General features: G+C 35.1%; 1 protein-coding gene across 4 annotated transcripts in view; it reads right to left on the bottom strand.

Moving 5' to 3' along the window:
- Vps8 (VPS8 subunit of CORVET complex) overlaps positions 1-13,579 on the bottom strand; it is a 256,842-nt gene that overhangs the window by 84,552 nt on the left and 158,711 nt on the right. For all 4 annotated transcript variants that reach the window (XR_013436694.1, XM_013361064.4, XM_078043811.1 and 1 more), the window contains 3 exons: positions 12,389-12,478; positions 10,497-10,545; positions 6,957-7,060 (listed from right to left, as the gene is read on the bottom strand). Coding sequence is in view for 3 of the 4 variants with exons in the window: in XM_013361064.4 (XP_013216518.2) it covers positions 6,957-7,060; positions 10,497-10,545; positions 12,389-12,478 (243 nt within the window). In the remaining variant the exon portion in view is untranslated. The remainder of the gene's footprint in view (positions 1-6,956; positions 7,061-10,496; positions 10,546-12,388; positions 12,479-13,579) is intronic.

Raw genomic sequence — 13,579 nt, 5'->3', positions numbered from 1 at the left:
GTATTACACAAACAGATAAAGGAAGAAGTTAAGCATCTTTATCAGGAGATAGAGACTATAAAAAAGAATCAAACCATAATCTTAGAAATGAAGGAAACTATAAACCAAATTAAAAACTCAAATGAGAGTATCATTAATAGAGTGGAGCAAGTAGAAGCTAGAACATCAGATAATGAAGACAAAATATATCATCTGGAAAAGAGGCTAGCCATCTCAGATAGGCTGGTTAAAAATCATGAGAGAAGCATACAAGAGATATGTGATAGTATAAAAAAACCAAATTTAAGAGTCATTGGGATAGAGGAAGGGATAGAGATTCAAACAAGGGGAATGAGTAATCTACTAGATGAAATAATCACAGAAAACTTTCCAGAATTAAAAAAGGAAACAGATATTCAAATTGTAGATGCATACAGGACACCGAACATACAAAATCACAGTAGACCAACGCCAAGACACATTGTTATGAAGATATCCAATATACAGAACAAAGAGAAAATATTAAAAGCTACAAGAGAAAAGAGAAAGATTACATTCAGGGGTAAACCAATAAGGTTAACAACGGACTTCTCAACTCAGACGCTGAAAGCGAGAAGATCCTGGAATAACGTATTTCAAACACTGAAAGACAATGGATGCCAACCAAGAATTCTGTACCCAGCAAAATTAAGCTTCAGATACGACAACGAAATAAAAATCTTTCACGATAAACAAAAACTAAAAGAATTTGCAGCCAGAAAACCAGCATTGCAAAGCATCTTGAGCAAAACACTTCACGAGGAAGAAACAGAAAACAATAACCAAAGCCAACAGTGGGAAGTACCTCAGTAAAGACAGACGGAGGGGGGAAAACTAATCATGGTGAAACAAACGCAACTGAAAAAAAAAAAAAAACGAGATAAATAATCAAATATGGCTGGAAGTACAAACCATATATCAATAGTAACTCTAAACATTAATGGTTTAAACACTCCAATAAAGCGACATAGGCTGGTAACATGGATCAAAAAAACAAATCCAACAATATGCTGTCTCCAGGAGACTCACCTGACTGGAAAAGACATACACAGGCTAAAGGTGAAAGGTTGGGAAAAAATATACCACACACACGCTCCTCGCAAGCAAGCAGGGGTGGCCATCCTCATATCGAATAAAATTGACTTCAAGACTAAGTTAATCCAAAGGGATAAGGAAGGACATTATATACTGTTAAAAGGAACCATTAAACAACAAGACATAACAATTATCAATATTTATGCACCAAATAATGGCGCTTCGAAGTTTATAAAACAAATTCTCCTCAAGTTCAAGAATCAAATAGACCACAACACAATAATTATGGGCGACTTCAACACACCTCTCTCACCATTGGACAGATCCTCCAAGCAAAAGTTGAATAAAGAAACTATAGACCTCAATACCACAATCAATAACCTAGACTTAACTGACATATATAGAATATACCAACCATCATCGAATGGATATACTTTTTTCTCAGCAGCACATGGATCCTTCTCAAAAATAGACCATATATTATGCCATAGGGCAACCCTCAATAAATATAAAGGGGTAGAGATTATACCATGCATTTTATCTGATCATAATGGATTGAAACTGGAAATTAATGATAAAAGAAGGAAGGGAAAATCCAATATCACATGGAAAATGAACAATATGTTACTGAATGATCAAAGGGTTACAGAAGACATAAAGGAGGAAATCAAAAAATTTTTAGAGACAAATGAAAATGCAGACACAACCTATCGGAATCTATGGGACACAATGAAAGCAGTTTTAAGAGGGAAATTCATCGCCTGGAGGTCATTCCTCAAAAAAAGGAAAAACCAACAAATAAATGAGCTCACACTTCATCTCAAAGCCCTAGAAAAGGAAGAGCAAAACAATAGCAAATGCAGCAGAAAGCAAGAAATAATTAAAATCAGAGCGGAAATCAATGAAATTGAAACAAAAGAAACTATCGAAAAAATTAACAAAACTAAAAGTTGGTTCTTTGAAAAAATAAACAAGATTGACAAACCTTTAGCCATGCTAATGAAGAGAAGAAGAGAGAGAACTCAAATTACTAACATAAGGGATGAAAAAGGCAATATCACAACAGACGCCACAGAAATACAGAAGACAATTAGAAACTATTTTGAAAACCTATATTCCAATAAAATAGAAGATAGTGAAGACATCGATAAATTTCTTAGGACATATGATTTGCCCAGACTGAGTCAGGAGGACACACACGATTTGAACAGACCAATATCAATGGATGAAATTGAAGAAGTAATCAAAAGACTACCAACCAAGAAAAGCCCAGGACCGGATGGGTATACAGCGGAGTTTTACAAAACCTTTAAAGAAGAATTAATACCAATACTTTTCAAGTTATTCCAGGAAATAGAAAAAGAGGGAGTCCTTCCAAATTCATTCTATGAGGCCAACATCACATTGATTCCGAAACCAGACAAAGACACAGCAAAGAAAGAAAACTACAGACCAATATCTCTGATGAACCTAGATGCAAAAATCCTCAATAAAATTCTGGCGAATCGGATACAAAGACACATCAAAAAAATTGTGCACCATGATCAAGTAGGATTCATTCCTGGGATGCAGGGATGGTTCAATATACGGAAATCAATAAATGTAATTCACCATATCAATAGACTTAAAGATAAGAACCATATGATCATCTCGATAGACGCAGAAAAAGCATTCAACAAAGTACAGCATCCCTTTATGTTCAAAACATTAGAAAAACTAGGGATAACAGGAACTTACCTTGATATTGTAAAAGCTATTTACGCTAAGCCCCAGGCTAGCATCATTCTGAATGGAGAAAAATTGAAGGCATTCCCCTTAAAATCAGGAACAAGACAGGGATGCCCTCTATCACCACTTCTATTCAATATAGTTCTCGAAACACTGGCCAGAGCAATTAGACAAACGAAAGAAATTAAAGGCATAAAAATTGGAAAGGAAGAACTTAAATTATCACTATTTGCAGATGACATGATTCTATACCTAGAAGACCCAAAATGGTCTACAAAAAAACTACTAGAACTAATAAATGAATTCAGCAAAGTGGCAGGATATAAAATCAACACGCACAAATCAAAGGCATTTCTGTATATCAGCAACAAAACCTCTGAAATGGAAATAAGGAAAACCACTCCATTCACAATATCCTCAAAAAAAATAAAATACTTGGGAATCAACCTAACAAAAGAGGTGAAAGATTTATACAATGAAAACTACAGATCCCTAAAAAGAGAAGTAGAAGAAGATCTTAGAAGATGGAAAGATATACCCTGTTCATGGATAGGCAGAACTAACATCATAAAAATGGCGATATTACCAAAAGTCCTCTATAGGTTTAATGCAATGCCAATCAAAATTCCAATGGCATTGCTTGTAGAAATAGATAAAGCAATCATGAAATTCATATGGAAAAATAAAAGACCCAGAATAGCAAAAGCAATTCTAAGCAGGAAGTGTGAATCAGGTGGTATAGCAATACCAGATTTCAAACTATACTACAGAGCAATAGTAACAAAAACAGCATGGTACTGGTACCAAAACAGGCGGGTAGACCAATGGTACAGAATAGAGGATACAGAGACTAATCCACAAAGTTACAACTATCTTATATTCGATAAAGGGGCTAAAAGCATGCAATGGAGGAAGGATAGCATTTTCAACAAATGGTGTTGGGAAAACTGGAAATCCAGATGCAACAAAATGAACCTGAATCCCCTCCTCTCACCATGCACAAAAATTAGCTCAAAATGGATCAAGGACCTTGATATCAAATCAGAGACTCTGCGTATGATAGAAGAAAAAGTTGGCTACGATCTACATATTGTGGGATCAGGTTCCAAATTCCTTAACAGGACACCCATAGCACAAGAGTTAATAGCAAGAATCAACAAATGGGACTTACTTAAACTAAAAAGTTTTTTCACAGCAAGAGAAACAATAAGAGAAGTAAATCGGGAGCCTACATCATGGGAACAAATTTTTACCCCCCACACTTCAGATAGAGCCTTAATATCCAGAGTTTACAAAGAACTCAAAAAATTAGACAATAAGACAACAAATAACCCAATCAACAAATGGGCCAAGGACCTGAACAGACACTTCTCAGAGGAGGACATACAATCAATCAACAGATACATGAAAAAATGCTCACCATCTCTAGCAGTCAGAGAAATGCAAATCAAAACTACCCTAAGATACCATCTCACTCCAGTAAGATTGGCAGCCATTATGAAGTCAAATAATAACAAGTGCTGGCGAGGATGTGGGGAAAAGGGTACTCTTATACATTGCTGGTGGGACTGCAAATTGGTGCGGCCAATTTGGAAAGCAGTATGGAGATTCCTGGGAAAGCTAGGAATGGAACCACCATTTGACCCAGTTATTGCCCTTCTTGGTCTATTCCCTGAAGACCTTAAAAGAGCGTACTACAGGGATACTGCCACATCGATGTTCATAGCAGCACAATTCACAATAGCTAGACTGTGGAACCAACCCAGATGCCCTTCAATGGATGAATGGATTAAAAAAATGTGGCATTTATACACTATGGAGTATTACACAGCACTAAAAAATGACAAAATCATGGAATTTGCAGGGAAATGGATGGCATTAGAGCAGATTATGCTCAGTGAAGCTAGCCAATCCCTAAAAAACAAATACCAAATGTCTTCTTTGATATAATGAGAGCAACTAAGAATAGAGTAGGGAGGAAGAGCAGGAAGAAAAGATTGACATTAAACAGAGGCACGAGATGGGAGGGAAAGAGAGAGAAAAGTGGAATTGCATGGAAATGGAAAGAGACCCTCATTGTTATAAAAAACTACATAAAAGAGGTTGTGAGGGGAATTGGAAGAAAAATAAGGAGAGAAATGAATTACAGTAGATGGGATAGAAAGAAAAGATGGGGGGGAGGGGGATAGTAGAGGATAGGAAAGGTAGCAGAATACATCAGTCACTAGTATGGCATTATGTAAAAATGTGAATGTGTAACCTATGTGATTCTGCAATCTGTATTTGGGGTAAAAATGGGAGTTCATAACTCACTTGAAACTATTGTTCGAAGTATGATATGTCAAGAGCTTTGTAATGTTGTTCACAACCAATAAAAAAAAAAAAAAAGAAAAGGTGATACACATACACACACACACACACACACACACACACACACACACACAATGGAGTTTTACTCAGGCACAAAGAAGAACAAAATTATGGCACATGCTGGTAAATGGATGGAACTAGAGAATATTATGTTAAGTGAAATAAGCCAGACCCAGAAAGTCAAGAGTTGAATGTTTTCTCTCATATGTGGAAGCTAAACCAAAATAAGGGGGAAAAGAAAAGAAGGAAGAAAGGAAAAACAAAGAAAAAGGGAGGTATAGAATTCCATGAAAGTAGAAGAGAGATCAGTGGAGTAGAGGAAAGGGACTGGGGGGGGGGAGAAGGGATGGGAAAAGGGAAGAGCGGAATGAATCTGACCAAACTTTCTCATGTACATATATGAATATACCATAGTGAATCTAATAGGTATATGAAATACATATACCTTTTGTATATCCATAGTGTACTAATTTTAAAAAACTATAAATTATTTAAAAAAGTAAAATCAAAATAATAAAATCCTTGATAAAAACTTAAAGGAGAAATTTATCCATCTCATGAGAACAATAACTATACCAATATTTTTTTGAGGCAGGGCGGTTTACCAGGGATTGAACTCAAGGGCACTCAACCAGTGAGCCACATCCCCAGCCTTATTTTGTATTTTATTTAGAGACAGGGTCTCACTGAGTTGCTTTGGTGCCTCACTTTTGCTGAAACTGGCTTTGAACTTGCAATCCTCCTATCTCAACCTCCCTAGCTGCTGGGCCAATATTTGTTCTCATTGTAAAACGTCCAACTAAATATTTATGAAAAATTAACTGTTACCATTTTAGAAACTCAGATTGTGGAAAGAGCTCAGGTGGTGTGATGTCAGACCTAAGTTCTGCAGGGAAAGGTACAGAGGAGTAATACAACTCTACTTTTTTTTTTTTTTTGAAAAACATTTATTTTTTTGAAGTAGTTGACACAATACCTTTATTTTATTTATTTTTATGAGGTGCTGAGGATCGAACCCAGGGCCTCACACGTGCAAGATGAGCATTCTACCGCTGAGCCACAATCCCAGCCCTGCAACTCTACTTCTTAGAGCAACTGTAGAATTTAGGTGTCAATCACACCTTGCCTCATAGTTTCTGCTTCACTGCTGTAATTACTACTTGCTTTAGGTGCTCATCTACACCTCCTACAGTTTTGTTTTTTTCCTTTGTGCAATCTGGGGTCTGTTATAGCAGTGGTTCCAACTGTGGCTCTATACAGGAATTGTGTAGGGAGCTCTAAAACATACTGAAGACTGGTTTCCAGCCCCAGAGAGTTTCATTTAATTAATCTGGGGTGCAGTCTGAACAAAAAGATTTTTCAAAGCTTCCCAGCTGACTCTAATGTGCAGCCAAGACTAAGAACTACTATATCATATCCTCCTTTGACCTTTTTTCATATCCCTGAGGGCTTTGCTTCATGCTCACTTTCAGCCACAGGGAATAGAAAAGATGATAAATGATCATATATCCATAGTACCACTACAAGGAATACACAAAATCTCAGTCCAAAGACACCAGGGACATCTCATAGTCACAAACCTACATTTTGCTTAACAGCCAAATCTAAGAACCATAAAGCCTTTTGTGGGGAAGAAAGAGGCCAAACACTCTTCATAACTTCAGGAGTCTTATACTCCTGGGAACACTAAAAGTGATTAATGCCAGCTGAATTAATTCAGGTGGTTGACAGGGCAGTGGAAATAGAATTAATTCCTGTTTCAGAACAGAACAGGCTTTAAAATTCCTAAGTAATCATTCTCCTACCTCTCGTTGCTGCTGGTTCAAATTATGTGAATTTCTCTGGCAAAGAGCAATTGTGTCTACCATGGTATCTTCAACATCCTTCAGTGAGGCAAGTTCTCTGGTATCTAGATTCAGAAAGAGTATAAACAACACTTTAGGACGTGTTTCTGTTAATCTCAGAGTTTCTGTGAAAAAAATGAAATTCTCTTTCTTTTGCATAGCCTTAATTTTCCATTCTAAGGAATTCTATCATCCATAAGACCAAATACTGAGATTTAGTGATTGAAAGATCATTCTGGGCAATAGGAGTGTTCTATATAAATGTTTGACATTCAAAGTACACATAAAGTACATTGTACTTAGCATCTCGACATGCTTTGGTTATGGGAATCATCTGTTTGTGGATTAGTTAGTAGAAAGATTATCCTTCACACCTTCTGCTCTACCATCTTTTCCTGTCTTAAATGTAGGTGTTTCCCTAAGAGTCTGTCTTACATTCTTTTTTCTCATTTTTCAATGATTTCAGCCACTCCTGTGGTTTCAATTCTCAAGTTTTTGTTAATAAGTTTAAAGTATACACTTCAGCCTTTACTCCATTCATAATTTTTCAAATGACCCTAGGAAAAAATCTCCATGTCCTCCAAGCACTTTGAACTTTATATGGTGCAAAGTCCATCTTATCTTCCTCATTTCAAATCTGCTCCTCCCCCAACATTTTCAAAGTTAATGGAACCAGCATGATTAAGTTAACCAGTTTATAAATCTTCATCATCTTTGATGCTTCCCTCTCCTTAATTCCACACATTCAAATAAAGTGTTTATTTTTATTGATTTTACTTCAGCCCTTGCCCACGCCCACCACTGTTACCCTGGCAGCATGCATATCTGCTACTGCAACAGTCTCTTCACTGAACTTTTGACTTCCAAATACGGCCTCTTTCATTCCCTTTTATATTGTTACCAGGGTTTTCTTTCTTTTTTTTTTTAGAGAGAGAGAGAATTTTTAATATTTATTTTTTAGTTCTCGGCAGACACAACATCTTTGTTGGTATGTGGTGCTGAGGATCGAACCCGGGCTGCACGCATGCCAGGCGAGCGCACTACCGCTTGAGCCACATTCCCAGCCCAACCATGGTTTTCTTAAACACAAGTCCAAACATATTATTTCCTTCCATAAAGATTAAAGATTCCTAATGCTTAGAAACAGAATATTAGTAAGATTCTGACCCTAGGTACTGTGTAAAGATTCCATCTTATCTTCTCACTCTCTGTACCCTGGTGTCACAGATTATTTCTTAATCTCTGAGGTTAGAAGCCAGGCACTTCCATATTTGTGTCTTACTCTTGCCCTGCTTCATCTATTAAACCCCTAGTCCTCCTTTGACTTACTTTAAAGGTAATACACGTCTAACACTCAACTCTTGACTTGACTCATGGGTCACAAACAGTTCCCTGGTTTTCAACACTCCTTTGCTACCTTTGTGCATTCCATTTGACTTGTGTTAAAGTGTTAATTTGTATGCATCTCCTTCTTGAGACCAATTATTCAAGGAAGGGACGGCTATGTTTTAGACATCTGTCTGTAGCCTACAGGAACTAAGCACAATGTCTTGAAAGTAGCAAATGCTTCAAACTTTTAAGCATGTTGTCAAATTGAATCTGAAAGCAGATGGCTATTACTGGATTGGTTACAAGACTATTACTGGAAAATTTATCCTTATAGGAGTTTTAAAAACTGGCTTCTCTAGATATACCACCTACAAATCATGGCAATTTGGAAGAAATATACTTCTTACTTTTCCCTCAATCTTTCATGTATTGTCTGAAAAAATATTTTCAGAACATTAAATTTAAATAGAAAAATGTCATAAAATGCAATAAACCTAACAATGAAATAGACTGAACACACACTGACAATTCAAAAGTAATAATAATTAAATATCTAGTTGGATTATCATTATGGAAAAGTCAACAAGTACTTCCTGAGGTTCCAAAAAGATTTAGTATAATTCAAGATGATCAAGATATAATAGAGACTACCATGCAATATTCAACCATCAAAAAATATAGATACTTTATCTACAGAGTTATGGTAAAGGGATATTAGAGGAAGGGTCAAGGGGTGCAAAAAATATGTTGTGAAACAGGTAGAACAATCTAAGTCACTTATCAAGGGATTACTTGATCTTCAGGTGGGATATTTAAAAAATATCAAGGAAAGGAATGCAAACAACCTGACTCAAAAGTGGAACAGACATTTCTGCAAAACAGATATACAAATGGCCAAAAAGGTACATGAAAAGATGCTCAACATCACTAATCATTAAGAAATGCAAACTAAAAGATACCACCTCCCCCTCCCCCATTAAAATAACTTACTATCAAAAAAACCCAAAAGTGTTGGTGAGATTACAGAAAATCTGTAACCCTTGTGCACTTTTGGTGGGAATATTAAACAGTGCAGTGGCTATGGAAAGTGGCATGGCAGTTCTTCAAAAATTAAAAATAGAATTACTACTTGATCTACCGATCCCACTTCTAGTTATATAGACACACACAAAAATGAAAGCAGGAACTTGAAAAGATATTTGAACAACCACGTTCATAGCAGCATTATTCACAAGCCACATGAAAAAACAAAATGTGGTATATAAATACAATAGGATGGTACTCAGCTTAAAAAGGAAGAAAATTCTGACATGTTTGACAAAATTTACAAAATGTAAAAACATTATGCTAAATAAAATGAGCCAGTAACAAAAGAATACTGTATAGTTTCTTAAAGTAATCAAGTTCAGAAAAAAATAATGTTGGAAAAAGTAAGTAGAATGGCAGAAAATAGAATGGTGGTTGCCAGCAGTTGGGAGAGGAGAGAACGGGGAGTTACTGCTTAGTGGGGAGATTTTCATCTTGGGGAGATGAAAAAGTTGGAGACAGATCATGGGGATGGTTTTATAACAAAGTGAATGTGTTTAATGCCACCAAATTGCACACTTAAAAACAGCAAATTTTGCGTTATACATACTTTACCACAGCTTGAAAAAAAATGTTGAAATGTCAAAGAACATGATGAAATTTTTAACTATTTATGTTCAAGCGCACTCAAGATTCCAAACTGTCAAGTTTTACTGCTTTGGGCTAAAATTATACAAATTCAGTACAGAAACACTGGCTATTACTTACTGCTTGCGAACTTTGATTTGCAGTTGTTTGGTACATGAACTTAATTTTTATTATATTATGTACCTCATTAATATAAAACCAAATTATAAGTACATAAATATAACTAAAAAGATAATCAACAGCAGTTGAACAGTGTCTATTTCTTGTATATTTAAATCTACTGACAATGAATACCACCAAGGCACTTATAATATTTCCTATTATGATTACTTGAAAACTAGCTAAATTTTGGATCCATGTTAAAGTAGATAAATAGTAATTATGCAGATGGACCAATATAATTATTACTTAACAAAGGCAATTCACTTTTAAATAATATTTTTTTAAATATGAAGGCTGTGGAGAAAAATAAATTATGAATCACATTCAAGAACTTACTTTTTTCACCTTGATGTGTTGTTATCTCTTGCAGTTTGCTTTGTAGTCTCTAAGAGGTAAAAAGAATACAGGCAGTAATAAGAACATTTTACATTTCATTGTACCACAAATCTGAATTAACATATTTTATAGGAAAGAAATAGCAAAGCTATAAGAATGATCCCTTACTGTCATTCAGAAGTGAATACTTGTGCATATAGTTAGCAATATGGCAAGGGACCCAAAAGATCAAGTTATCACTTATTCTGTCCTTGTCTGCTTTTTTTTATAACACATCATTGCCACTGACATTCTTTGGGCATAGTAATGAGGATTAGTATTTATCCATGCTTAGGATTAGGGTATAAAAATTCATACTGGATTATGAGAAAAAGGGGTGGATTGGATGGATGGGAACACAAAGGAAATGACAAGTCTACTCCAGAGCATAAGTCACAGCCTTGGGTGTGATTTCTCCCAAATGTGCAGTCATAGTACCCACTGCTCTACTGAATTCTAGATCCTTAGACACCTTTAACTCATACTGCAAAGGCCTTTTGAGCTTGATCCCTAATATATCCCTTCTACTTCAAATTTGCTCCTTTTCTTGGGGTCCCTTCAGGATCCCAAATGACAGAATCTTAAATCACAGAATTTTAGCTTATAACTAGAATCATTATTCACTATTCCATCTCATTCATCTCATATCACAATCAGATGATCTATAAGTTCTCAAATCTAGGCCCTCTTCTTTTCATTACTCAGGTCAAGTGCTTGTTGACTCATATCTGTGCTACTGCAAGTATTCTCTGCTTTCAGTGTTTCCTCTCCCTTCTCTGCATCTCACCACCCCCACCTCCCACCTCTTCTCCCAGTCACCAAAGCAGTTTCTATAAAACAAAAAAGTAAGTTCCCTACTTCACAATTCTTCAGTGTGTCCTATAAAGTCTGTTCAAACCTAGACCTAGACTTTGTTTCTGCCTATATATTGTACAGTTGAAATCTAGGTAAGTTGTGATCATTCTCCTAGCGGCCCACATTTTTTTTGTTGTTGTTCTTCTTAAGGTTTTGCAAATGGTGGTAATGGTCCCCTGCCCAGTTCTCCTGCCTCTCCTTCCCCTATTCATGCCAAGAATACTTTTAAAATTTTTTATGAGTACTGAGGAGTGAACCCAGGGACACTTAACCACTCAGCCACATCCCCAGCTCTTTTTAATATTTTATTTAGAGATGGTCTCACTTAATTGCTTAGGAACTTGCTAAGTTGCTGAGGCTGGCTTTGAAATCACAATCCTCCTGCCTCAGCTTCCTGAGTCACTAGGATTATAGGTATGTGCCACTGCACCTGCCCTGCTAGGATCACTTTTTACTTATTCTTTTATACTAGCTATAGTGTCAACAAATAAATTACAAGAAAAAAAAAGGAGATGTAATTTACAGATTAAAAGAAATCAAGAGACTATATTAAGCTTTTGAGGGGTGTTCTTCCTGGCATGTTTTAGAATCAAATAAACTAGGAGCCAACATGGGTCATTTTTTTGATATAAATAGGACCTCCTTATTATTTTCCTAGCTGGATGAAAATATATTTTTAAAAATGAGGGAACTTTGTGGAGTGAAGATAATGTTCTCTATCTTGATAAAGACTTCAGTTAGACAAATGCATGCATTTGTCAAAAACTTATCAAATGGTACACTTAAACGTTGAATTTTCATTGTATATAAATATTATGTTTTTTGCAAAGTACCACAAAGAAATACTGAACTGCACTCAATGATATGCATGATTAAAATATTCAGGGGTAAAATATACTTTTGTCTGCAACATATCTTGAAACATAAGAAATTAAGATGGACTAATGAATGCATTGAGATAGAAAGAAATAGGACAAAACAAATGCAGCAAATGTTACCTCCAGCATTATTAGAAAGGCACCATGAATATCTCCTTTCTTTTCCAATAAATAAGCAGTGACTTCATGGAGTTGATACTTTTGAGTAATCTAGGAAAAAGAAAAAATACATATTTTTATTCAAAAATCTTATTTGTGAAGTGGAAAGATCTATTAAAGATGGGGAAAAATCCACTATAATATATAAGACATGCAAACCTTGGTATATGCTGTTTCACAAATATTTGTGCAAATATTTGATTTTTGTGTCTTATAACGGTCCATTGGCTGTTTTAATTGGACCAAGTATATTCATTTTTTCACATTTATTTTAAAAAATTATTACACACATGCATAGTCACCAGAGAAAAACATATACATATAAATAATAATAATAAAAACTAGAAATTTATCAAGTTTACTTCTAAACAAAATATTCAGAATGAAATGACTGTAAAAATACTATACACTAACTTATGAAATCCCCATAAAAATAAACTGAGAATATCTAATCAGCGAAAAAAGAAAGAAGTAGGGCTGGGGTTATGGCTCAGTAGAAGAGCACTTGCCTGGCACATGTGAGGCACTGGGTTTGATAAATAAAATAAAAGTATTGTGCCCATCTAAACAACTAAAACAACAACAACAACAACAAAATAAGCTAAGAAGATAAAAGAAAAATAAAAGAAAATGCCAGAAAGCAAAAAACAGAGAGATTTAACAAACTCAGACTTAGCTTCTTTAAAAAGAGTAATAGGAAAAAAAATCTTCCTAGAAGAAAAAGGCAAGAATAATAAATTATCAGGTTAACAGATTAAAGAAGAAAAACATCTGAACATCTCAATAAATGTAAAAAAGCATTAGGTAAATATGCAGCACCCATTAATGACAAAAAAAAAAAAAAAGACAAAATACCTGTACCCAAACTGGAAACAGAACTTTCTTAATAAAGGTTATCTATCAAAATCCTATAATAGAAAATGCATTTTTTAAAGCTGCATTTGATGGAAAGTATTAGATATAATCCCTTTTAAATTAGGACAAGGTTAAAAGATATACTATCACTGCTTCTACTCAACAATATCACTGAGCTCCTATATATCTGATAAGAGAAAGAAAAAAGTGTAAGACAGGAATGAGAATAACAAAACTGCCATTCCTCTTATATAATATTATTGTTATAAAATATCTAGAAACTATTTGAACTAAAAA

Source organism: Ictidomys tridecemlineatus, chromosome 3 (assembly GCF_052094955.1).
Source record: "Ictidomys tridecemlineatus isolate mIctTri1 chromosome 3, mIctTri1.hap1, whole genome shotgun sequence".
Taxonomy (NCBI): Eukaryota; Metazoa; Chordata; class Mammalia; order Rodentia; family Sciuridae; genus Ictidomys; species Ictidomys tridecemlineatus.
The sequence above is the reverse complement of the archived record's forward strand: the minus strand, read 5'-3'. Positions and strand labels throughout refer to the sequence as shown.